This window comes from Cervus canadensis, chromosome 7, assembly GCF_019320065.1.
Source record: "Cervus canadensis isolate Bull #8, Minnesota chromosome 7, ASM1932006v1, whole genome shotgun sequence".
NCBI lineage: Eukaryota > Metazoa > Chordata > Mammalia > Artiodactyla > Cervidae > Cervus > Cervus canadensis.
The window spans coordinates 49414352-49441710 of NC_057392.1; the positions used below are offsets into that span (position 1 = coordinate 49414352).

The following is a 27359-nucleotide window of genomic DNA, read 5'->3' on the forward strand; positions in this document are numbered from 1 at the left end:
AATGATGGTAATGAGATATGATCTGTTTAATCGTATGAAAATTCACAAGTCCATACCTGAAATAAGTAATTGGGAGAGAAGGGAAAGCTCTTCCTTATAGTAGAATGCTAACTAACAATATAGAAGAAATGATTGGCTTATACAGTGGAAAGACCCTGGTCTTATTGACATTTTAGAATAATTTTTTGTTGTGGGGGTACTATTCTGTGTTTCAGATTGCTTACCAGTGTCTCTGACCTCTACTCACTTGATGCCAGTAGCACTCTCCCATTTGTGACATCCAAAAATATCTCCAGACATTGTGAAATGTTCTCTAGGGGTCATACTCAATTTGGTTGCGAACCACTGAATTTGAGAGTCTTTAGTGAATGCTAAAACTAGTGAATGGAAGTCAATAAGAAACAGGATTTTTTACACAGTCTTAGCATCTTTCTACAAGTTACTTATTAATTACAAAGAGAAAAATAGAAATATTACGGTGGAGAAACTTGGCAGCCCCCACCTTAATAAGTGATCAAAGTCTTTTTTTAATGTTACTGTTATGTTTATATAGTTTCAAACCTTTGTTAATGTCTTCTTATTTTAACTGTAGCTTTACAATTAAAGATTCAGAAATAAATTCTTAGTTAAACATATAAGGGTGGTGATGATATGTGCTTATATTTAGTATGCTTTTTACTTGTACTAGTGTTTCCTTTGACTTTTAGTAGACTAAAAAGTACTCCTGAGCCATTTCTTGAAAAAGCCTAAATTGTTCACTTTTACAGTTTACATAAACATGTATGGCATCTGGGTTGGTTTTTGGAGATTTTTCATGTTAAAGATTTGTTAGAGAAAAACAGTTTTTTTAAGTTCCTAAGTGAATCTGATTATGTATTTTATAATGACAAATAATTTAGATACAAATCTTTCCTCTCTTTCTTCTCAATGTAGTGAGTTTAAATCCAGCCTGGAAGGAACTTGTGGCACAAAGACCACCTTCAGGTCTTATATCTGGAGCCCTTCTCTTCTCCGTTTTGTCTCAGATTATCATTTCCATTGGATTTCAGTCTTTGGGGTTTTTTTGGGTCAAGCAACAGACTTGGTATAAAGAATCACATCCGTATTCAGAGTAAGTTGGTCAATCCATTAAAAAAAAAATGTGTAGAGTATATGGGGTTGCAAAGAGTCGGACATGACTTAGCTAACGACTGAACAACAGCAGCAGTATATATGCATGTAATAATATGTTTAAATTTATGTAAAAATTGCATGCAGCTTGATTACACATTTAAATAATTTGACCTGCATTTGACTTTATCTCTTGGAAGATGGTCAGGCCAGGTCCTAATAATCGTGACCCAGATGGAAGCACTGGACCAGTTTCTTAAGTTGCTACTGAGCCTTGCTTTCCTTATGTGTAAAATGAGAGAAGTGAAATTAATTACTAGGGTCTCTTCTAAACTCAGAATATCTATGTGTCTAAATTTTCTAACCTCACTTTGGGAAATGACATTTTGAAACTTAAAAAATTTGAGTAAAAGTATTAAGTGGATCTTTTATTTGTTTATGAGCTGAATGTTTTCCAGTTCACAAATTATAACATTTTTAAAATTAATTACACATAGGTAAACTTAAATTCTCTCTACCTTTACTATGCTGAAAGTGCGTGCTCAGTCGCTCAGTTGTGTCCAACTCTTTGGGACCCTGTGGACTGTAGCCTGCCAAGCTCTCTGTCCATGGGATTCTCCAGGCAAGAATATTGGAGTGGGTTGCCACTTTATCCTCCAGAGCATCTTCCTAACCCAGGAATCAAACCTGCTTCTCCTGCATTGGCAGGCGGATTCTTCACCACTAGCGCCACTGGGGAAGCCCCTTGCTAGAAGTACTGTGCAAATTAAAAGAGTGGGGAAAGGGTTTATTAAAAATGAGGGGCTTATTAATTAATGAAGTTTCTTTCGTCTAATTTTTTAAATTGACTGGAATGTGACTAGAAAGAAAAATTGGTTTCCTTTGGGACATAGATACTGTGTTTACTAATACAAGGGTGTTTTTGTGTGTTGTAGTGCTTTTAATACAACAGGAAGCCTAGATGGCAACTCTTCACATTTGAATGATGAAACCAATCCTGATAAACATAACATAGAAAATTATGAAAATACCACAGTATTTTTTATCTCCAGTTTTCAGTACCTCATAGTGGCAATTGCCTTTTCAAAAGGAAAACCCTTCAGGCAACCTTGCTACAAGAATTGTAAGTCTGGCATTTACTGTGATTTCCATCTTGCTTCCCTTCTTCAAAAGTAATGCAGGAGTATAGTTAAAACTGTCCTTTCAAAACAAATAGATCTTCACAAATAGAATGAACCTAGTGATTTAGATGTTTACTCTCTTGTTTTATTCTCATGATAGGTGCCACCCTAGGTTTAAAATTAAAGTCAGCAGTTCTAAACATTCCTGGTTTTCACATCCTATTCCTCTGGCTCCAACTTTTATTTTTACAGCCTATTGCAAAGTTAGAATTAGAAGCAAGAACAGAGGCTCCTCACTTGGAACAGTGGGTATTATACTTTGCTCCTGGGTGGTCTGCATAGCACCAGCTCTTTCCTCATTTTTGACACCGTTTCAGCCAGTATTCACCTGGAGTTCTCCATTTCTCTTACCTTTGCATCTGCCACAGAAGGGGCCAGTAGAATGAAGGCTTGTGCCTATGAAAACTTGTTTGCCTGTGGCTGTAAGAGACAGCATTTTGATCGATCACAGTTAAGGTTTTGGGGGAAAAAAACCATTCACCTTATGTAAGTTGCTGGTTTTAAGAAATTGAAACTGCAGTAATTAATATACCAAACAATGTTAATTTTTTTTTTTTTTTCATATAGGACTTTAGACTTTTGCAGTGTCTTAGGGTGAATAGTAGTTATTCTCATGCTGTAAGGAAGTCCCAGTGTTCTGGTTGGCGCGGTGTTAGGTCTCAGCTTTTGGTGTCTCATAGGAGGGATTACTGTGCACATCTCTGTCTAATGTAGCGTTTACAAAGCATATTCACATACATTGTCTTATTTAGTCTTTACTTCTACCCTCTGGTTCGTAGGGCAGGCTTTATTACTTTATATTTTAAGCAGGTAAGACTGTTCAAAAATTTAAATGCCAGTAATAATTGAAATTTGTTTTTACTTTTTTTCTTAAAAAGTGAACTGATATTTCTCATCTTAACCAATGAAGACTATATTATTGAAAATCATATTAAAACCATTGAGGACAAAAGGCCTTGCATAGAAGATATATCACTGTACTTTTTAAGAGAACTTCATAACTAAAGTTATATTATTATAAGATTAACTTGTCAAACTTACGGTTGATATATTTTATCTTTAGTTGAGTATCTTAAAATTTCAAGGAAATACTGAGCATGCCCAAGGGCAGCTAAAACATCTTTCAAAGAGCAAAACTAGTTGGTAATAAGCAAGACAGTCACACCAGGAAAGTTCATTTTAGAGATCTAAGTAAGTCCACCCTATTAGATATTAGATGCCTATTTTCAAATGCATCTTTTATATTATTATGGGAAACTTCAAAAAAAATTAAAGGCTTAAATGTTTTGTATTCCCATTTAACTTCAAATTGATTTAAATAAACTCAATTGTTGATGGCCATACTTTTTTTTTTTAAATGTATGTTAAAAATGATATTTTAGTAGAAATGTAGACACAAAACCTTTGTCCTTACTATTAGCAGCTTGTGCGTTTCTGTCAGTAGTTACAGAAGTGCATACTGTCATAAAACATGCCTCCTGGAAAATGTAATAGAAACAAGAAAGTTAACATATATTAATACATACTTTGCTGATTTTCACATCTTGTCTGTCTGTCTGTGATTGAAGTCCCCTGATCTTGGAATGTAGTTGATACTGGTAAGTAAAGAAAAGTAGAGAAGAAAGTAAGAAATGACAGAAATAAAGTATTACTGTATAAAGTGATATACAATGTAAAGTGTAAATATAGATGGAGAAAAGTAGGGGAAAGGTTAAGGCTTTCCTAGAGTGGACATTAGCTTTTCCTTTTCTAGAATACAGAAAACAGGTCTTCACTGGGGCCTGCTACTTGCTGTTCTCGATATCTAAATAGTATTAATATATTCAGTCTATCTTGAGGTGGTTTTCGTCAAGAATTAACCTTAATCTTAGGCATGTAAGGCTTTATAGAGTTTTTTGGTCACTTCTAGTGGTTCAGTTTGATTCTAAGTAAAACCTAATTTCAGTCTGGTTACCTATTTTTGATGTTAGCTCAGCCTAGTTATAGTTTCGTGTTTGACTATGCTGTCATTTCAAGGACCATGATCACACGGATGTATTTCTAACACTTTCTCTTAACTAGATGTGATTTCTTGGGATCTGGCTTCAATTTTTGCTACACTTTTAAAAATTTGATCCCTATAATTTACTGCTTGTGAAATCCAGTTCTTTTTCAGTTTTTGAAGGCATTATTACTGACTTGCCAGTGTCTCTCGTTTTCAGGCCTGTGTGTTTTTTCCTTGCCTGAATTGGTTGGAGCAGATTCCTAGGGGCTCTGAAGGATAAGGTGGCCTTTTAAAGACAAGTAACTGGGTAAGGAAGGAAGGATTAGGAATAAAAAGACTTGAAATTTGTGGTTATAGGTCAGACAATCCTGGTTGGTATTTTTGAAGAAGGAGCAAGAGGTATATGTCAGGCCATGGACAAGTATTTTGGATCTATTTACTCTATATAGGTTTTTATTTTTGAGTTACTTACTAAGGTAAATATGAAGGAAATCCTTTATGGTGCCTTATTTTGATGCCGTATTCCATCAAAAGGAACTGATACTAAGAACAGTTCTGTGACGCCAAGGCTGAGACATATGAATAATAAATCTACTCTTTCCTATAGGAACCTCACCATATCCCCATTTTATAGCTAAAAATTTAACTATGAATGACTTGCTGATGTTCACATAGCCTTGTGGCAGTATCTGAAACAGAATCTAAACCTTTAACTTGTGGAATATTCTCTCAGCTACCGATCACCACCAATACAGAGTTTGAAAGCTGTCTTCTGGTGAAGTGTATTCCTTGCACTTCGTAGGATTTACTAAGGAATCACTGACTGTGCCAGGAGATTCCAGGAGCTGAGAGCACAGTCTCCTAGAAACTCATACCGCTACAAAATGAACGCCTGACTTTTCCATTCTTGGTTGAAATTGGTATTCATTTTTCCATTTTGGCTATTACACAAATCTGCCAGCCATCAAATCTGACAAATCTGCCAGTCAAATTCCTTTGAACAGTGCCTCTTTTTCTCCCCTGGCTAAACAAAGGAAGGATTCAATTATTTATTTTCTCCTTCAGATGGAAATCTTGGCAGATTTTTAGAGGTGTGATCAAGGGTAGTGGTTATAGGAGAAAGAAAGATGAGAATTTGAGAATATTGTTGAGGTAGATGTAAGAAGTTTTTTCAGCTTGAATAAAAAAAAATTTTTTTTTCTGGTAATGTGTGAGAACTAGATTGAAAATCTGTTTTTGCGTATCATTGTAAAAATGCAGTAGGGTTTGAAAAAGATTAATTATGGGCTGTTATTTCATTGAAACAAAACATTTTCTGTGTCTCTCTCTGGCATTTATATTCGGACCTTTTTTTCTCCCCAGTCCTCTTTCTGATTTAGTCTGTGTTTTTGTATATATTCATGTACTCAACAGCTCGCAACTTTCCAAACACTTTTTCTTTAACTGACTATATAAATATTTGAATGGCTGTATTACTTGTAACATGTATTACTTGTAACATGTATTACTTTTGTTGCTACATTTATTGAATAGAATGTCGTATTTCCTGTTTGGAATTTAGTAGAAGTTTGGTTTAAAAAAAATCTAGAAAAAATTCCTTCTTTTATCTTAAATGGGTTCCAAATTTTTCACCCTGTTGGTCAGAGCCTTCTAGCGAAAAGATTCCTCACTTATGGCATGATTGGTAACACAACTTTCAGCCTAAGCGCTAGAACAGTAAATAAATATTTATATTTATACAGCAACAAACTGTTTTATATATAAAACAGTATTGTTTCTATAGAATAATAAGTTGCCTATAGTTTTCAACTGACACTAACAAATTTCATATTTACAAATGTCTCCCACATTTAAAAATATTGAAACCCCCCCCTCATTTACAGTCTGTAAATAGGATATTAAACTTCTTTACTCAATCTAAAGACTTCACAATAAGGTTTTGATTATATGTGGTCATAGTAAAGTTTGAGTTTGAAGCTGACCTCAAATAGGAACTTAGAAATAAATATCCAGACCAAGGAAAAACGGAGGGAAAAGTTGGAATCTGCCAATATAATTGAGATTATCTCTGAACCCGCCTCATAGCTTGTTACATAAGGGTGTGCTTTTATGTGCATGTGAAAGTATGTATGTACAGTTAACAAAACTGTCATAAGCAGAGAGTGTTTTGTTTTTGAGTTAGGAAAGTGATACAGAGTGCTGATGGATGAAATTTACCATCTCTGCCTACAACAGCAAGCCACAGGGCTAGCCCACACTTAAAGTAGCAGATCAAGCAATTCCTGGGTTTTGGCTAGTGTTTTCTGTGGAAATATTTTCATGGAGGAGATTAATGAAAAAGTGGGATTCACTTAAGTATAGAGTATAGAAATGTAAGTATAGATATAGAAATATACTTACATTCAACTTAGAATGCCTCTATTTAGGATTATAACTAATACTGATGATAAATATTACCAGCATTTTTACAATCAGCAATAATTGTCTTTGCATATAGTTTTAAATGATAATCTCATTTTGCCCTAAATAGTCTGGTCTCCTGTTTGTGAATTATAGATTGGCTTGATTATCTTATAAAGTGGCTATCTGTGATAAATACAAATAAATGTCCATAAAGGTTCATCCCTTATTTTTTTTTATAAATCTTGATTATTTTCACATTACATAAATAAATCCTTTGGGCCTGTATGATCTATCATATTCTAGGAAATATCATATAGCACACATTTTATATACTTCATCCACCTAAATAGAAGTATTCAAATCAAATTTAGGATTGACACTATACCAGTTGTTATTATATGCCTTTTTACTTAAAAGAACTCCCTAATTTAATTGTTTTACTTTCTTTTCCAGATTTTTTTGTTGTGTCTGTGGTTATGTTGTATGCTTTCATATTATTCATCATGTTGCATCCAGTTGACTCTATTGACCAGGTTCTTCAGGTAAGGTTTAAGCGCATCAGTTGTTACTGGTTGTCTGAAAAATGATAAGATCTGGGATAGCAGTGGTTAATAAGATAGTAGGGGAAGATGACACATTATTACTACAGCAGATGAGAGTGCTGGGTGATTGCTAGGGCTTAAGATTTATCCCCCTCCGTTGCGCTTATGTTACTGGGGGGAGAGACTAAACTGGCTGTGTTTATTTCTTCTGGTGTGCTCTAGGATAATTTTGAGCATGCCCTCTTCAGCTTTCTAAAGTCCCAGTTGCTTTTCAAAGTGTTTGTACCACTGTATGAGAGCTTTTGTTCCACATCATTGCCAACATTTGTCTAATGGGTATAAAGATGTCATGTGACTTTGTAAGTAATTTTGATACATGGTTGGGTAGGATCTATATCCTCAGCTCACATTGTTGTTCATCATGATCTTTTTGGCTGTTCGTGGGCTTTTCCTCCTCCATATAAATTTTAAGTGTAGTTTGTCAAGTACCAGGAAAAGCCCTTTTGGAATTTTTATTAGAATTACACTGGGTTTATCAAAAATTGAGGGGGAGGCCCTCCCTTACTTCTTCAGAGTATCTTTTTCTATAAAGGTTTTTAATACAAGTTTTTATCAGATTTATTCATGTAGTATTACGGGGTTTGTTCCTCTGATACGTATCTGTTTAAAATTACATTGTGTGATCCTTTTATGCTGGTGAATCAGTGCAGTTATTTAGACATTCATCTCACATCTGTCAGCTTTGTCAGATTTTATTCTTGGATTTTTAGATTCTCTTGGATTTTGTTTTAGACACTTATCATTTATAAATAGTGACTTTTTTTTGTTTCTCACATTTCAGTCCTTATGTCTTCTATGTATTTTTCATGTCCGTTAACAACATGAATGTTGGTGTGATAGTAATGTCCTTATTTCTATGGGGAGCGTTCCTAGTATTTCACCATTGGATATATTATGGGCTGTAGGTTTCTGGTATATACTTTTTACCAGGTTGAGGAAGCTTACTTGTATGGTGTTGGTGACATAAATATTTAATTTTATCTAATGCTTGTTCTACAGCTATTGAAATGATCACATAGTGTTTCTCCCAGAAGAATGTGAATTACAGTTGACTGATATTCAAATGTTGAACCAGTACTGCATTTGTAGAATAACACCAGTTTGGTCATGATGCATTCTTTTTTATATCTGCTCAATTTAGTTTATTACGATTTTCTTCAGGATTTTTGCTTTTGGTTGCATGAGTGAAATCAGACTTAGTTTTCTTTTCTTGATGTTATTGACAGGTTTGGATATAAAACTTAAATGAACTTTATGGATGAGCTTTATTTCATTGACTTTTCTATATTTTAACTAATTCCTTTAGTGGATATTTAGGTTGTCTCTGCTGTTTTGCTATTATAAACAGTGCTGTATTTGCAGATTCTTGCATACTTCTACTTCATTAAGAAAGACATATTTAGAAGTCAATGTCAGTGGTAGAATTTCTTGGTCAAAGGATGGCAAGGATATCTAGGATCTGAATTTTTATAAACATTACTGGACTCTGGAGAATTTGGCAGTTTATAGTCTTACTGACAAAACATGGTCCGCTGGAGAGGGAATGGCAAACCACTTCAGTATTCTTGCCTTGAGAACCCCATGAACAATATGAAAAGGCAAAAAGATATGATACTGAAAGATGAACTCCCCAGGTCGGTAGGTGCCCAGTATGCTACTGGAGAAGAGTGGAGAAATAGCTCCAGAAAGAAAGAAGAGACGGATCCAAAGCAAAAACAATGTCCAGTTGTGCATGTGACTGGTGATGGAAGTAAAGTCTGATGCTATAAAGGAACAATATTGTATAGGAACCTGTAATGTTAGATCCATGAATCAAGGTAAATTGGAAGTGATTAAATAGGAGATGGTAAGAGTGAACATCAGCATTTTAGGAATCAGTGAACTGAAATGGACTGGAATGGGTGAATTTTAATTCATTTGACCATTATATCTACTACTGTGGGCAAGAATGCCTTGGAAGAATTGGAGTAGCCCTCATAGTCAACCAGAGAGTCCAAAATGCAGTACTTAGTGCAATCTCAAAAATGACAGAATGATCTCTGTTCATTTCCAGGGCAAACCATTTAGTATCAGAATAATCCAAGTCCATGCCCCAACCGCTAATGCTGAAGAAACTGAAGTTAAATGGTTCTTTGAAGACATACAAGACCGTCTAGAACTAAGACCAAAAAAAAGATGTCCTTTTCATCATAGGGGACTGGAATGCAGAAGAAGGGAGTCAAGAGATACCTGGAGTAACAGACAAGTTTGGCCTTGGAGTGTAAAATGAAGTAGGGCAAAGGCTAACAGAGTTTTGCCAAGAGAATAGACTGGTCATTGCAGATACCCTCTTCCAACAACACAAGAGACAACTGTACACATGAACATCACGTGTTGGCCAACACCGAAATCAGATTGATTCTATTCTTTGCAGCCGAAAATGGAGCAGCTCTATACAGTCAGCAAAAACAAGACAGGGAGCTCCTTATTGCCAAATTCAGACCTAAATTGAAGAAAGTAGGGAAAACCACTAGACCATTCAGGTATGACCTAAATCAAATCCCTTACGATTTTACAGGGGAAGTGACAAATAGATTCAAGGGATTAGATCTGATAGACAGAGTGCCTGAAGAACTATGGACAGAGGTTCATGCCACTGTGCAGGAAGCAGTGGTCAAAACCATCCCCAAGAAAAAGAAATGTAAAAAGGCAAAACGCTATTTGTGAGGAGGCCTCACAAATAGCTGAGAAAAGAAGACAAGTGAAAGGCGAAAGAGAAAAGGAAAGATACATCTATCTGAATGCAGAATTCCAAACAACAGCAAGGAGAGGTAAGAAAGCCTTCCTCAGTGATCAGTGCAAAGAGAGAGGAAAGCAATAGAATGGAAAAAACTAGAGATCTCTTCAAGAAAATTAGAGATACCCAGGGAACATTTTGTGCAAAGATGGGCACAATAAAGGACAGAAATGGTATGGACCTAACAGAAGCAGAAGAAATTAAGAAGAGGTGACAAGAATACACAGAAGAACTATGCAAAAAAGATCTTGATGACCGATATAACCACGATGGTGTGATCACTCACCTAGAGCCAACATTCTGGAATGTGATGTCAAGTGGGCCTTAGGAAGTTATCACTACAAACAAAGCTAGTGGAGGTGTTGGAGTTCCAGTTGAGTTATTTCAGATCTTAAAAGATGATACTGTGAAAGTGCTGCAGTTAATATGCCAGCAAATTTGGAAAACTCAGCACTGGCCACAGGACTGGAAAAGATCAGTTTTCATTCCAGTCCCAAAGAAAGGCAATGCCGAAGAATGTTCAAACTACCGCATAATTGCACTCATCTCACACTCTAGTGAAGTAATGCTCAAAATTCTCCAAGCCAGGCTTCAACAGTACATGAAACAAGAACTTCCAGATGTTCAAGCTGGATTTAGAAAAGGCAGAGGAACCAGAGGTCAAATTGCCAACATCTGTTGGAGCATAGAAAAAGCAAGAGAATTCCAGAAAAACATTTACTTCTGCTTTATTGACAACACCAAAGCCTTAGACTGTGTGGATCACAACTAACTGTGGAAAATTCTTAAAGAGATGGGAATACCATAACACCTTACCTGTCTCCTGAGAAATCTGTATGCAGGTCAAGAAGCAATAGTTAGAACCAGACAGGGGACAACAGACTGGTTCCAAATCAGGAAAGGAATATGTCAAGGCTGTATATTGTCACCCTGCTTCTTTAACTTACATGCAGAGTACATCATGTGAAATGCCAGGCTGGATGAAGCACAAGCTGGAATCAAGATTGCAGGGAGAAATATCAGTAACCTCAGGTATGCAGATGACAACCACCCTTATGTCAGAAAGCGAAGAGGAACTAAAGAGCCTCTTGATGAAAGTGAAAGAGGAGAGTGAAAAAGCTGACTTAAAAGTCAACATTCAAAAAACAAAGATCATGGCATTTGGTCCCATCACTTCATGGCAAGTAGATAGGGAAACAATGGAAACAGTGAAAGATTTTATTTTCTTGGGCTCCAAAGTCAGTGCAGATGGTGACTGCAGCCTTGAAATTAAAAGACACTTGCTCCTTGGAAGAAAAGCTATGACAAACTTAGACAGCATGTTAAAAAGCAGAGACACTACTTTACCAACAAAGGTCTACCTAGTCAAAGCTGTGGTTTTTCCATTAGCCATGTATGGATGTCAGAATTGAACTATAAAGAGAGCTGAGTGCCGAAGAATTGATGCTTTTGAACTGTGGTGTTGGAGAAGACTCTTGAGAGGCCCTAGGACAGGAAGCAGATTGAATCAGTCAATCCTAAAGGAAATCAGTCCTGAATATTCATCGGAAGGACCGATGCTGAAGCTGAAGCTCCAATATTTTGGCCACCTGATGGGAAGAACTGACTCTTTAGAAAAGACCCTGATGGTAGGAAAGATTGAAGGCAGGAGGAGAAGGGGACGACAGAGGGTGAGATGGTTAGATGGCATCAGGGAGTCAATGAGCATGAGTTTGAGCAAGCTCCTGGAGTTGGTGATGGACAGGGAAGCCTGGTGTGCTACAGTCTGTGGGGTCACAGAGTCAAACACGACTGAGCGACTGAACTGAACTGATAGTTCTTTTTTATGAATTTGCTTTAAACAGTATAGAGTTTGAGTATTACCTCATTGTTAGATCTTCACTGTTTAAAGATAGGATTTTTTTTAAAAAATAAGGACATGTTAGAATTTCATAATCTAGTAGAGTATGGGCTTTTGAATTTGAATAGGAATTGTCTCAAGTTCAGCTGTTTAATGTATATATTAGGCATTTAGTTACTTCACTTTACATGTTATCATCTCAAAAGTGGATGTACTATCTGCCTTGTGGCGTTGTTGAGGATTGAATAGATAGTATATGTGAAAGTGTTTGGTATATACGAGGAATTAAATAAATTTGGAAATTATGATATAATGTTGTTATATCAACTACACACTATATTGACTTTTGTCTTACAGATAGTGTGTGTGCCATATCCGTGGCGTATAACTATGCTCATCATCGTTCTTGTCAATGCCTTTGTTTCCATCGCAGTAGAGGTAAGTAGCACTTCACATAATCAAATGGCTACCTTGCTGCTTTGCGATTCTTCGTGATTTAATGGTAATGCAGGAAAAGGATAGGTAACATTATGGAGATCCACAAAGAGTTTGTTTCACTCTAGTTAAATTCTTTTAGCCTTCTTGTCTCACTTTTTCTATGAGCTAATAATAGTCATATTAAGAGATATGAGGGAATTCCCTAGTGGTCCAGTGATTAGGACTCCACACTTCTACTGTGGAGGACACAGGTTTGATCCCTAGTCGAGGAACTAGGATCCTGAAAGCCACGCAGTGTGGCCCCCAAAAAAGAGAGATATGACTTAGGTACAGTCATAAATAAGCAGTTAGAAAAAATCAGTGATTGGGAAGATTGGTGCTCTTCTGGCTCGTAAACTGGTAAACCGAGGCCATGAGCTCAGAGTACCACCCGAGTCCTGTGATGTACAGTAAAGCCTCTCATTCAAGGGAGGAGAGGGACAGGGCTGTCTCCTTGAAGTACAGTAAACATGAATAGTAAGAGAGTTTACTGAAAGTATAAAATAATGACAGTTATAAACTTATTCAATTGCTGGAACTTCTGCCTTGGTATTTACTTTTAAGTTTCCCTAGGAGGAGGAAGTCTTAGGTATTCTTTGATCCATTGTATACCATCCGGTTATTCTCTAGGATTGCCTTTAGGTCAGCTTTTCTAAAAGGAGCTAGTAAGTTCTCATTTGCTGCTTATTAATAAAATTTGGTCTCTTCTCAGAACTGTTGTTATAATTCACTCTTAGAGTAGAAGTATATCAAATGAAGAAGGAGATACAGTTGTGATTTTTTAAAAAAAATTTATTTGTGGCCATGCTGGGTCTTTATTGTTGCACGTGGGCTTTCTCTAGTTGTGGTGCATGCGCTTCTGATTGTGATAGCTTCTCTTGCTCCAAAGCACAGGTTCTAGAACCTGCAGGCTTCAGTAGTTGGGCTTAGATCTTCCCAGACCAGGGACTGAACTTGTATCCTTTCCATTGGCAGACAGATTCTTAACCACTGGACCACCAGGGAAGTTCCAGTTGTGATTTTTTAAGTTACGGATTTCATAGAGTAGGCTTTTGAATTAAAATTAGGTATTTGTGGAAAATATGTATATTTTAGAGATAATAGTTGTAGACTTAGAAATTATGTTTAATTTGTTATCTTTCTAAAAAATGACTTGGTATTAAAATTGGGGCCATAGTGGGTGGCCTGGTAATATTATGGTACTGATCTTTTTAGGTTGCCCAGTTTAATGTATTTTTGCTATTTTATGGAAAGCACATCTAAGATAATGTATATTAAATGCTTTCCTTTTTCTGTAGTTTATCTTTTCATGTAAATGTTATTTAAGATAAAATATTTTTAAAAAATAGATTTCGGGGGAATCCTTTCTAATCTCCATTGATTTATTCTTGCTCACTATCAAAAGAATTATTTTTCATCATGCTCACATAGTTATATTTAAATATAAATAATTCATTGTTACAAAAACTAATTCAGATTATAAAGCATTGTTTTAATATAAAAAGCCTGAGGATTCATATAAAAGCCATATTCTGTAGAAAATTTAGAGACCCCATTTTACCAAGAATTTTGTGATGATTTATATTTGTTACAAAAGTCCTGTTGTTATTCTTTATCCTTTTTCAATACTAACTGAAATTCTCTGTGTGAAAACCAAATCATGTTTTTCACTAATGTTTCTGCATTGTGTGAGCTTTTTTAAATGTGTGCATTAATAAAGAATGATGTAGTTGTTTTTAATGCTTAACTCACTGGACTGTCTCTCAGAATTTCTTCGTTGACATGGTCCTTTGGAAAGTTGTGTTCAGTCGAGACAAACAAGGAGAATATCGCTTCACCACCACACAGCCACCACAGGTTGGAAATCAGCCCTTACTCAATTCTTCACGTCAGTTGTGTACTCTGCATTGTGTAGGATGGTATTCTGTTGTGTGTTGCTCACCCTTTCTCTCTGTGGCTGGAATTTCATTTTTTTGTAAGACATCCTAGAAAATTCATGGCAAGCATTTGTTACAGATGTTTTAGGACTTCAGAAATTTCTAAATCTCTTTTCCATTCCGATCTCTTTCATGTCAGTGTGTGAAGGTCTTGTCCTCAGTGGTAAGAGTTAATTTTTTCATTTCTGTCTGGCTTTCATTTTGTTTCTGGTTTTTATGAAGAGTCCCATTAGAAGCTAAATGAGATGGATGTAAACAAAGTTATGAAATGGAGATTGTTTCTTCATGGGTGAGTGTTCAAAAGTCAGAATTCTGAGGAATTATTTCTGATTCTTTGTTAGTTACTATACCTTAATTTTGGGTTTCCCCAATTTCTCATCATTCAGAAAAATTTTCAGAGAGAGTGCTCATTTTTATGCAAACCATGGTTTAGGACTTTTTACTGTTTTTGTGGTAAAAAGGAAAGAGAAACAGAAGAATAAAACCAATTTTTTTTTGGTGTTAGGATGTTGAAATTCTTGATAGAAAATATAGGTTAGTCTTATTTTTTAAACCAGTACCATTGAATCACAGCACTGAGCCAGCTTTCTGAATGCAGAGAACTTGACAACATAAAGCCTCACTCTCTCATTTTGCCCATTGCTATTTGTAGGTACGGTTTATACACATGAGTTCTAAACCTTTCACTCATCCCAAGCCACACAGACGCTTTCCGAATTCAAGAGGATTCCCTGGCATGGGTCACTCACTATTTTTAGCCTTCTTTTACCTGAGTATCTGTGTTCTGCACTTTGCTGTGGTAATTCGTTAGGCTTGATGCCTAGAATAGTATCACAGGATCACTTTATAAGAGGTCCTATAGAGCACCATTTTCTTTTCTCATGTTCGATGATGGGTAGGGATAGTTTTGTAATGATGTGATGAATCTGGAATCTGCTTTCACTTCTTTTTCTCAATACAGTGTAATACCCAGTGGTCCCCAGTAGTGTGCCCAGAGCTGTATTAGAGACTCAAGTCCTGAGCAAGACCTCCTCTGTCCTGGTTATCTCACTGCATTACTTCAGAGGGTTAAGTCTGTGTCATATCGTCGGTCCTCATATAAAATGTCTGTATTGTCAAAGCCTTGGCCAAGGAAAACATTTCTGTTGAGTTTTTAGTTTTTCCAAAGAGATCTCCAACTATTAATCTAAACAGGAAATGCAGATTCTGAAGAGGAACTATACCCTGATTAAGTCAAAAGTGGGTATCATAAAGCTCCTTTAAACCATTTGAATTGGAAAGCCCTCCTCACTTTTCAATCAAAATTAAGTGGCAGAAAATTCTATCATTTGTTATATCTGTTTTCTAAAAATTATAAGTGAGTATGTGTCCTCGTTGTTTGTAGGAGTTCATGCCTCTCATGTGAAGCTGTGCCTCAAGCGCTGTGGGGCAGAGTGGAGGTAGCAGAGTGGTCTGGAGCAGGCGGCTCCAGCGGGCCCCCGTGTTCACCAGTTCTGAGCGTCACTGAGCAGACAGACGTTTTGGCCTTCATTATCTAGGATCATGATTTAAGGAAGCATTTTTAAAATTACTGGCTTTAGTAAAGAGAGTTCTTAGAAACTTAGCACAGAATGCTGTGCTTACATCTTCTGACACTTCCATCTGTAGTTTACCCTCACTGTTCATATTTGTGACCCTTGGAGACCCATCAGTTAGTCAGATTACTGTGAGACTCAATGAGGAATAATTACAGTCCCCCCACCCCCCGACACACACACAAATCCTTCCAATCTTAAGGTATTTCTAACTTCAGTTAATACATAAAGAGCATTCAGTCAGCTTGCCATGGTTATGCAGCTTATGAGAGTGGCAGAGCTAGGAGTTGAAGCCAGGGTTTCCAATTTCGAGAGGAATGTCTTTTCCACTGTGCCTCACATTATGGGGCCATAGAGATGCAAACTAACATAACAGTCAAGTGACAAAATGGAGATAAGCAATAGCTACTGTTTCAGTACCTACTTTTTATGGTAGACACTGGGAGGTATTTTGTGTAAATTCTAATTGTTATAGTCACCTAAGAGATTAGGATAGAGAAATTAAAGATATTCCTGTCTTCACAGATGAGGAAATGTTGTTAGAACTGGAATTCAAATTCAGTTTTATCTGGGTCCAGGACCATGATATTCCTGTAACAGAAAGGCTCCAAGAGGCTTGAAAATTCTTGAAAAACCAAATAAGCTTTTAGGTGTCATTTTATTTAATAGTAGATGTTTTAGATATATATATATATTTTTTTTCCCACTGAATATTCATGCAGCTAACCTAATTTAGATACAGGTAAGGTTTTTATATAATAGTCATTTATTTCCCATATTTTTATTACTAATAAAATATTAATAAGTTTTTTCTTATTAACGCTCAGTGGCCTCAGTAAATGTCCGTTAAGTCAAATTGAATCAAATGGTTAAGTAAACCATTTGTAAATAATCAAAGTTAAAACGTTAATGTAACTAAGTATGTTTTTTCCTACAACGATCTTTAGTGGCCCCAGATATTAATACTTATTCTCTGACCAAAAAGAAAAAGAAAGGAAAAAAGATTCTTAAAATGGCAGTGCTTTTCAAGCAAGGACATTCACAAAATGCCTGAGCTCCACCTTTCATCTGCTGAATGAGAAGTGTTCAGTGGAGGACCCCATCACCTCTGGTTTACTATGCAGCTTTACCTGTGTTTGAGAAGATCTGTGCTGCATATTCTTTTAAAGAGGCGTTTGTATGTATCCTGTATCTGATAAACCGAGGCTGCTTAGTGCTGGATGTAAAACTGAAGTCATTTATATCAGGTATTTTGATAATGCCTGAGAATTTGTCCTGATTTTGTTTTCCTTTTAGACGGAAAATAATCCAGATGTCAGCCACAGTCTTTATGCCACTTAGGATATTATTTGAGCTTATTTAGATAGAATGCTAATTCTGATTGTCTTTGTTTTATATTCAGGATTGGTATGAAAAAAGACTTACATGAATACCACAGTACCATTACAACATTTTCCCCATAGCATAGCTTTATGTTTTACTTTCTACCCCTGAAAACATTTCCTAAAAGACACTGCTAGGAGTAAGCTGGCATTGGGATTCTGGAATGAGCAGCTTGGACTGGTCTTCTAAGAAGCAGGAGAATTTTAACTTTTTGAAAGTTCTTTGTGGTTTCTCTGCTGGGCTGCAGTAGCTGCTTTCCCTTCTCTCAGGGATACACTTGGTTATTTAACCTTTCCTTTCAGCAGCAAGTCACAGGATCCTGTTACTGGGGCTCCTGTGTTCTGCTTCAGGGACTTGGCCTTGATGTTTAGAGAGGCCTGGTGCACACTCAGCCCTGGGACGCAGCTCTCCCCTCCTTGCACAGTGCTTGCCTTTGTCCTCTCGCCACCATCTTCTCTCCCTTGATTTAGTTCTCATTTTGGCATGCCTGTAGCACCTTTTATTTTCTCCACCAATGAATTACATTGTTTGAGGATATCTGTGGTATGCTTGTGTTTGTAAACTAACAAGTCTGTGCTTGCTTATGGTGTATTTTTGTGTATAGTGTTTGGGGGGGTGAGGGTTCAAGAACAAAATATGAATCTAATGTGCAGGGGGGGATCCCTAGTGTTCCATGGGACTTAATTTATTATAACAAGTATATGCTGCTTTTAATAGGGACATGGGGATTTTTTTTTAAAAAACATACACTTTAATGTAAAAAGAATACTATTCAGTTGTGATTCTGTTTGCAATGGAATTTGTTTAAAATGTTATTGCTTGCCTTACTTTACTGGTGGGGAGTGATGGATTTAATTTAATTTGTGTGTGTGTGTTGTATGTGTGTGTATCTTACATTTGAATACACCTGACTGTGACTTTCCTTAATTCAGCCTGTTATGCATTGCTTTCAGCCTAGCTGGATCATCTGGGCAACAATGCCTATATGTTTCTGGTCCCCCCTCTCTTCTTTTTTTTAAAGTCACCTTCCTTCATCATCCGCCCTTGTCTGTGATCCTTTAACAATGTCATTTGCTGTAAAGTAAAAAGTGACAGCTTTCACATTGATTTAGGAACAGTGATTTTTAATTTTTTCTGCAGTTAGATTGAAGAATTTGAACAAATCTTGGGGAAAAGATAGGTCCAAGTGGTGAACCATAATTTTAGATTAAATATGTCGTGCATATGCCTGTACTGGAAAGGAATTATTTGTTCTTTGGATCAACTGAAGAATCCTCTGTCTAGTCTCTTCTGTATTCTAAAGCAGATGCTTTCCTGTGGCTTTCCTTTAAGGTGATGATAACTCTATTTTTAGCTATGATAGGCTACTAGATAAATAATTCTCAAATCTATATCCCCAGTAACCCACCCCACCACTTATTTAATATAGCTTACCCGTGACAGGTCACAGTTTTTGCCTTTAAACTCTTGGTAATGGTGCAGTTTACTATGTTTTGTTGACAGAGTAAACTAGAAGGCCTTTACAAGCACGTCATTATGGTGTCTATATATTTCATGGGGTTGCAGAGTCAGACACAACTGAGTGGCTTTCACTTCTCTCCTGGTGTCTTATGTGCTTGGTGCTCTGCCACGTGCCCATCCCCAGTTTTGAAGGAGAGAGTAGTAGGTCCTGGAGACCTACCGAGTAAAAGTATGAAGAAATTTTTAAAAGGTTTTCATTTTAAAGTATTTCTGCTGTTCTCCATTGTTTCAGGATCTATGTTACATCAAATTTGTCTTTCTCGATCATGAAAGTATTTTGAGAGTTGACATTAGAATGTCTTTGTCAGTTAGGTTGTGTTTCCATTCTGTGAGATTACAGGTGATCCTTGAATATGGCAAGGATTAGGGTCACTGACCCTCCCCGCAGCCAAAAATCTGCCATGATTTATATAATTTATAATTTATAGAACCCCCAGATAATGGGGCTCCTCCATACCTTCAGAGTCACTGCATCAAGGATCATGTAGTACTATACTCACATGTAAGTGGACCTGCGCAGGTTCAGGTCCATATTGCTCAAGGGTCATCTTTACTTCAGTTGAGATTACACCTGGTTGTAGCCTGGGTTATATGTTGATGGCAAAACAAAACAACCTAGGGTTTAAATATTCTTTGTAGAAGAAACAGTCAAAGTAATTTAAGAATTGACTGTTCTTCAGAGATGAATGTAACTGCAGATCTCAGTATAGTCATTTGGTTTTATTTCCAGTTTCAATTAAGACAAATTCTGAGGACCTGTATTGAATTTACATTTTTTTGTACAGTAACCAGGAACCTTGCTTTCTTGTTCTCCAAGAACTATCTAAGATCACATTCAGTAAAAACATTAGGATTGATCAGAAGGATTTCTGTGACAGCAGAGCTTTTTATAGTGATATAATACTAAGAAATAGTACTTGCTTTATACCTCTCTTTCCAGTTGTGGAATACCAAGGGTGTTCACTATAAAATAAATTTGTTTCATGTTAATGAGAATGTGGTTTTAAAAGAAGTGAGAGACATTAAACATGACCTAAGCTCTGATTTTGACCTAACAATATTTAAATAGTACTTTGAAAGGTGATACTAACAGTAGCAGTGATGTCTTTACACCGTTTTCTTCCAAAAATGATCAGGTGGTTAAGTTGCTAGAAGCAATTGCACCAAAAGATAGTTTGGGGCTTTCATATTAACAGTCTTTTCTCTTGCTGAATAGTTTAAAGTTATTCTCAATACATTAGATGTTTTGTGTAATGGAATCATAGACTCCAGATATACAAGTTATTTTTAAAATGTGTATGCATACAAGAGGAGATAGGAACATAGAACTAAATAAAATGAAGTAAATTACATAGATAATTTTAAAAATATACTCTTAAAAAAATAATGTTCCTAATTAATTGAAAGCTGACTTTTTTAAGTGTTTTTTTTTTTTTTTTTCATGTATTTCTTGTACTGAGAAGTCATTTCCTCTTATTTTTCTGTGCTGATGAACTATGCTTTAACAAAATTGTTAAAAAGAGCAGCTCTTAATTTACTGGGTGTCCCTTTTTTTTTTTGTTTATGTTCGTAGGAGTCACTGGATTGGTGGGGGAAATGCTGCTTGTCTTGGGCCCTGAACTGTAGGAAGAAGATGCCAAAGGCCAAGTACATGTATCTGGCTCAGGAGCTCTTGGTTGACCCGGAATGGCCACCCAAACCTCAAACAACAACAGAAGCTAAAGCTTTAGTAAAGGAGAATGGGTCATGTCAGATCATCACCATAACCTAGCAGTGAATCGGTCTCAGTGGTATTCTGGTAGCAGTAGTAGAGTGTAAATGTAGGACTTTATCTGATCCTGTGCGTCAGAATGGCACCCTTTCATTTGTACCCCTTCCAATATAGTAGCTGATTTGAGAGCTTTTTTTTTTAAAAAAAAAAAACAAAAACATAAAGAAATTGGCCTGCCAGTTAAACAGTTATCTATAAAGTCCTATACCTTCATTCAGTAACTCTAAATATTATATTTCCAGAACTTGCTTCCTTGTTACCCTCGGTGATACTCTATAGGGTAGAGAAGAAAGTTGGTATCTGAAAGGTGTTTAGATATTATTTTCTAAGACTTATTAGTTTATGCCTTTAAATTTATTTTCACAGCCCCCTTTTTAGAAAAAGTCATCATTTATATACAGTCCCTAAATTTGTGATTGATAAATGAGTGTTCATTAGCCTCCAATGAAAATAGGTTAAAAGCCTGTTTTCATTTGATTTCAGTATTTCTCCCAAAGAAAACTTTGTATATATACACCAGTTCTCTTTGATAGCCTAAAGTTAGGAGTGAGTTTAGGGTGTTGCTTATAGAACAACTCAGGTAATTTCCATTTATGGTTCTATATTTTCTGTACAGACTGCCTGGGTTTTATTTTTCTATCAGCAGGGTACTTCGCTGCTGTCTGAGACGTCCCTCAGAGCTCTTAAGTGCGTCTTGGGCTCCGTCTGGTGTCAGTAGTGTGATTTGCTTTAGTTATATGTTGTTAGATATTTCTCAGTAGGAAGAAAGCTTATTTCTCTTGGCAATAGATGTAGATCTATCTTTCTAATATCCCTTCATACCTGTTTTTTTCCCCCTCTCAGGTTTTATATTATTTTAAATGCCTTTTTATTTTCATTTACGTCTCATTACCTAAAGACATAGGATAATTGTCTTTTGGTTTTTTATGTTTTAGTTTTTTGAGTTAGAATTTTCCCTCTTAAAATTTTAAAGGTTTGATGTAGGTCTCTCCTGCCAATAATGAGGCTTATAAAACGAGCGGCTTTGAATGACTATTTTTTCAAACCAGTATGAACCTGGTGAGTGTGTTTTATGCCATTAGGTGGCGCCAGAGGTCAGAGCGTACCTATTTTGGATTGGGTGTTTGTAAATGAACATATTGGGTTGTGGAAGTTTCTGGGAGAAAAAAAATGAAGTTAAAAAAAAAAAACATTCATTGAGCCAAAAGAAATGTGGAACATGTTTTTCACCTTTCTGTTTTTCCTGGTTAGTGTTTAAATTCTAAACAAAATTAAGGTGATTTAAAAATGTCTTTATAGGTAAGATCCAGTAGTTTGGCAAAGTCCAGAGTTCTGATAAACAGGAAAACTGATACTGCTGTAAAGTAGCTACTAAACTACTAAGACTGTATGATCTTATCCTCTGTTCTGCCTTGACCAGTAGCATGCTTGTGCTTTCTGCTTCTAGCTGATCATTATCTTCCTGATACGTATTTACCAATTTGATCACATGTTACCCAGAACCGTAGAACCACATGGTTCTCATTTTTTATGCTGCAGAGACCTGATGATGTTTGGTAACTGTAGAAAAATGTAAGTTACACTCAGGATCACTGTTACTGCTATGGCCACTGATGATTCTTACAAAAATATAATCGAAGTTTTCCATCAAAAAGTATGATACTATATTAATACACATTAGATGATAAGAACAGTTGTTCCATGAATGATTCTATGAAGCTATGCATCTTAGACCTCTTGAGCTGTGAATTAGCACTTTTTTCTATAGTTACTCTCTTAATCATTTTATAATTTCCACATTCAATTCACTTTCAATACATATGAGTGTATCCTTTGATTTAAATACTGAAGCATATAATTAATTGCTAAGTAGCAGCTTAAAATCCAATTATTAGATTGTATTTAACATCCTTAAGAGCATGATCATAAAAGAGCTATATTTTTGACACCCTCCCCCCTTTTTTAACTTTTAGATTTTATAAGGGTTTTATATCACATCTTCCCATATTGTTTTCAGAGGAATGAGGTTTTTAGGTAGGTAGACAAAGCATTTGTAGGAGGTTAGATTTGAGTATAGACAAGGTGGGTTGTCCAGGTTGTTATTTGATGGCTTCCAGAATGTGATTTGAAGAATGTCTGTGAGTCCAGGTGTGGGTCCTGCTCAGTGCCATAGATAGAGTCCTCCTCTCTCTGTAGGTCACCATTACATAGTAATTTCAATTCTGAATTTCACATTAAATTATTTGAGTGTATACAGATCTAAATTTTAAAATCTGTACATATATTATTTTGATGTATTAAGATTAATAAATATTGCTGATTTAAATTTTATTTATGCACATACTTAAAGGACAGAAATGTCCAGAAAAGTAATTGTTAAATAATATGTAACTTTTTAACTTTTTAAATAAATAACAAGATTTTTAATGTGTGTCTCCCTCAGGGTTGTTTAAAGTTTTTTTTTTCCCCTCCCTCAAATATAAATAGTGGTAACTATATGTTTTGTAACTTTTAGCACCAACTGCTGTAAAGCAATGCTGCAAATAATGCTTGAATAAAAAGTGGCTAAGCCAACAATAAAATAAAAATTTTTTATATTAGTTTTGTAATCCCTACATTGGAAAGCTTTCCAAATTCTACTTGCATTTAAATAAAACTGTTGCAGTTTTTACTATTTATTTTGTTTCCCATGTTTAAGAAAATAACTGCACAGTTTCAAAGGCATGGAAAGAAAGTTATATTAGCATTTATGTACTCTGTTCCCATAATGGCTATGGATCCAGTCTCCAGAGAAGAGCAGAATTCCAGCTTTAGAAAACATTCTAAGATTTCACGCATGCAGTTTTGACATATCTGAAAATAGACTTTTGTATATTTATGGTGGGAGGTGGTTGGGAACTTTTAACAAAATGTTAATTTTTGTACAGTCTGTGGGCATTTACACATATTTTTAATGCATTAAGATTTGGTAATTATGTGCACATTAAATTAATAGTTACTTTCTGTTATGATTTGTGAATTCCCTAAGACTTCGGATTTTTTTAAGTAACTTTATATCAGAAATGATACTGCATCTTTATATTTTTAAAATTGTATTGCTGCTCAAGAATGGTACCCTGATGTCAAAAAGGCATACATTCAAATTGTACATTCAGCACTGTAAATAACCTTATGAATTTTTTTTTGATTGAAGCTGATCAAAATAAAGATTTAAATGAATGCTATAACATTTCTTTTTTTCTGTGTCTTTATATACATCTGTTTGCTCTTCAGTTACATGAATACTGCCCACTCTGGATTTATTTTCCTGGATTCAATATTTCCTGGATTTAATATTTCCCCCTGGATTTAATATTTTTTTTAACTTTGAATTTTTCAAGAAAACAATGCAGCTTTCCACATATCACATGTCTGTGACCAGCCCATGGTAACCCATCAGTCAGATGCATTGTAGAGCCAAATGTTAGTATCAGGAGATCTGAGGGAAATGGTGAAATAGAAGACCAGGGACTCAGAATTTATTAGTAGTTAGGAAGATCAAACTAAAAGCTAATGCCATGTAAGCCATGGTAAGCTTGAGGTGAAGCGGCACCCATGAATGTGAAAAGAGCACTCCATGGAGTGGGAAACCTTGGAACTAAGTACTGACCATAGGAATCCCAGAGAGGGCAGGATGTACCTGGCCTTGTGTTTTGGTAGGAGGGCTTTCCTTGTATCATAGGTTGTGCAGGAGCTGTGTGTCTGCTGTGAGCCGTGTGGATGGTTGCCTGGTGTAAGACCTAGTTTGAGCCCAAGTTCCTTCCATTCAGTGTGGGTTGGTCCTGTCCCTTGCACCACAGCCTGCTGGTGGTGGCACAGTTGTGCTGGTCTCTCCATCCTCTTCCCCCTCCATCAGCTCCAGGTGCCTTACTCTGGAGTATACTGCAGGGGAGGACAGAGGGAGTCCCAGGAGTTTGAATGAGATTGTCCCCGTGCCAAGCTGGGGTTGTAGTTACTCCCCAGGCCCAGGGAGATTCCTGCTGTCCCCTGGCCTTGGAATCTCCCCGTGTGGAGGAAGAAAAGCGTGCATCATTCAGGTGGATAATGTGCTTTTGAATGGCCAAACCCTGTAAGCCAGGGTTCTGGGACTTTGATCCAGAAGCTGCCACTTCCTGCTTGTTTCATGAATTCAAAATCCAAAGGACCGGAAACGAATGCTGTCATTACTTCAGTGCTCAAAGTTCTCAGTAGCTCATCAGTTTGTCCATTGAATGAACTCAGTGTTCCTCCACCATCTGCAACTTCTGTGCCCAGTGTTCCCTCCTTGGGTAATTATCATGTCCTCTCTGGAAAATAAAACTTGGAGGTAATTCTTGGAAATCTTCCTGGGGAAATAGGCCAAGGAAGTTTCTCCTGAGTTTGACTCGAAGTTGTACTTTGGTCCACAGCACCTCTTCCAGGGCTGGCTCCTGGCATTTGATGGGCAAGGGGCCTCTCACTTGGTGAGGCCGGGTATGTGCATGCATGACAGACTTCCTCTTGGGGAGCTGGTTTGGGCTCTGGAGTTGCTTCCCTTGATTTGAGTGGGAAGACTGGCCTCCCACAACACCTGGCACAGGCAGTGTCTTTCCCTGTGGTTTAGGACTATATGCCGTAAAAGGTGATTTCAGTCAGTTTAGCCTTTAATGGGCTTTGCCTGCATTGGACTACATCAAAGGCTGATTTCAGTTCCTTTTCTGTTACACCTGCCAGTGTCGGTTTTCCTGGTTTTCCCAACCAGGATAAAAGAAAGACCATTTCTGCAGTACCACTCCAGTCAATAATTCCAGAAGTTAATGTTTATTCTTTTGCAGTTCAGGCACTGGCTTTTCCCAGTATTTTTAAATACCTATGTTCTTTCCTTTTTTCTTAAAAAATGCCATTTTCCCTTCCAAATTACTTTATATTTGCATCAAAAAAATTTTAACAGTAACATTAAGCACATTTGATAAAATTTCAACCTCATAGGTATGTAAGGAAGTCGCCTTTTTCCTAGTTTCTCTCCCAAAGGGGGAATACTAAAGTTTCTTGGGTGTATTCTAGAAAATATATATATATATATGCTCATGTTTTTAAAAATCCTACACATTTGTGTAGAACCCCATGTTATATGCTACATGGCCCTTGTTTTACATCATTCAGTGTATTTTAGAAAGTTATGTTAGTAGTTGCAGCTCAAATCCGTTGTTTTCAAAGTCTGTAAGGCATCCTATTGCATGGATGTACGTACTGTAATTTAAATGACTACTTCCCTATTGATGGCCATTTAGGCTTTTTTTCCCCTATTACAATCCTGCAAATAAGTTTTTGTGTAGATGTCTTTAATGAGCATTTTCATAGCATGTATTTTTAGTAATGGAACTATTGGACAAAGAATATGTATATTTAAAATTTGGCTGATACAACTAAGTTTTCCTCCCCAAAGTTTGCTACTATTTATATTCCCACCAATGTATGAGAATGTCTACTTCTTCACACTTGATAAAACACTGGATATTTTCAGGCTTTATATTTCAGTGTGGTGTTGGCACAGGGATTATCAAATAGCCCAGAACACAGACCACACATTCATCCAATGGTGATCTGTGACAGTGCTGACATTGTAGCTCTGAGGGAAGAAAGGATATATATATATATATGTATATATATATATGTATGTATGTATATATATATATGACAACTGATCCTTTAGTGGAGAAAAAGCAATTGTACTTACATCATATACAAAAATCAGTTCTAGATGGAATAAAGACCTAAATGCAAAAGACAATATTCTAAAATGTAATAAGTTATTATAGGAGAAGTTTTTTGGTTTGCAAGAGGAAGAATTACATTGATAGACACAAAAATCATAAAGATTAATAATTACCTATATTAAGACTTCTGTCCAATAAAAGACATAAAGGGGGTGAAAAGGCAAAGCACACATTAGATGAAGATATCTGCAACAAACACCTACAACCCACAAAGGACTAATATCCAGAATATATAAAGAATGCCTACAATTCAGTTTTTAAAAGACATAATCATTTATTTTTCCATATAGAAAAATGGTCAAAAGAACCCAAATTTCTCAGAAGATTGGCCTTTAAAAAGAGGAAAAATGCTCAAGTTTGTCGTTCAGTAGGGAAATGAAAAACTAAAACCACACTGAGACAACTATTTCATATGAATGGCAAAAATTAAAATTAAAAAAAGTTTCAAAGCATGGGTGGAGATGAAGGACAGGACCCATCATACATGGTAGGTGACAACATATATTGGTATAACTACTTTGCAAAGCAGCTGGACATTCCTATGTTCAGTTGAACATGTGGACACCCTCAACCCAGCAAGGCCATTATGGAACACACTTGAAAATACTTTTAAAAGGTGAGTGGAGCACTTGAGAATGTCCTTAACCTTGTTATTCCTAAAAGGGGCAGAGGGGAGCCTGAGTAGAATTGGAGTGAAGTAGCAGATAAAGGAAGGTCTGAAGGAAGTGTAGACCAGGGATATATGGCTGCTGCAGTGGTCTTTCCATGTGACACTTGGACACACATCACCAGGTCTTACTGTGCCAGTTATGAAGAAACTGCGCCCCTCTTGCTCATCTTTGGGCTTTGGCAGCAGGACTTGGGTTACAAACGGTCTCTTTCAAAGTTTGAAGATAGTTGTCATTTGTCATTTAAAAACCTGAATATGCCCTCTGCGATAGGGCTCTTTCCATGACTTTTGTTCTGGGGAAGTCTTTATCTTCAGGATGCAAAGATACTCCCCTCTTCCTTTGGAAAGTGCCAAAT

The 27359-nt window shown here is 36.4% G+C and overlaps 1 protein-coding gene across 4 annotated transcripts in view; it reads left to right on the forward strand.

The window, feature by feature from the left end:
• Nucleotides 1-23780, forward strand: part of ATP13A3 (ATPase 13A3) — a 77772-nt gene extending 53992 nt beyond the window's left edge. For 3 of the 4 annotated variants that reach the window (XM_043473328.1, XM_043473330.1, XM_043473329.1), the window contains 6 exons: nucleotides 934-1111; nucleotides 2046-2233; nucleotides 7132-7220; nucleotides 12254-12334; nucleotides 14141-14230; nucleotides 20362-23780. In XM_043473328.1, coding sequence (XP_043329263.1) covers nucleotides 934-1111; nucleotides 2046-2233; nucleotides 7132-7220; nucleotides 12254-12334; nucleotides 14141-14230; nucleotides 20362-20559 — 824 coding nt within the window. In that variant the 3' untranslated portion in view covers nucleotides 20560-23780. The remainder of the gene's footprint in view (nucleotides 1-933; nucleotides 1112-2045; nucleotides 2234-7131; nucleotides 7221-12253; nucleotides 12335-14140; nucleotides 14231-20361) is intronic. The other variant, XM_043473331.1, reaches the window with a different exon arrangement.
• The last annotated feature ends 3579 nt before the right edge of the window (nucleotides 23781-27359 follow it).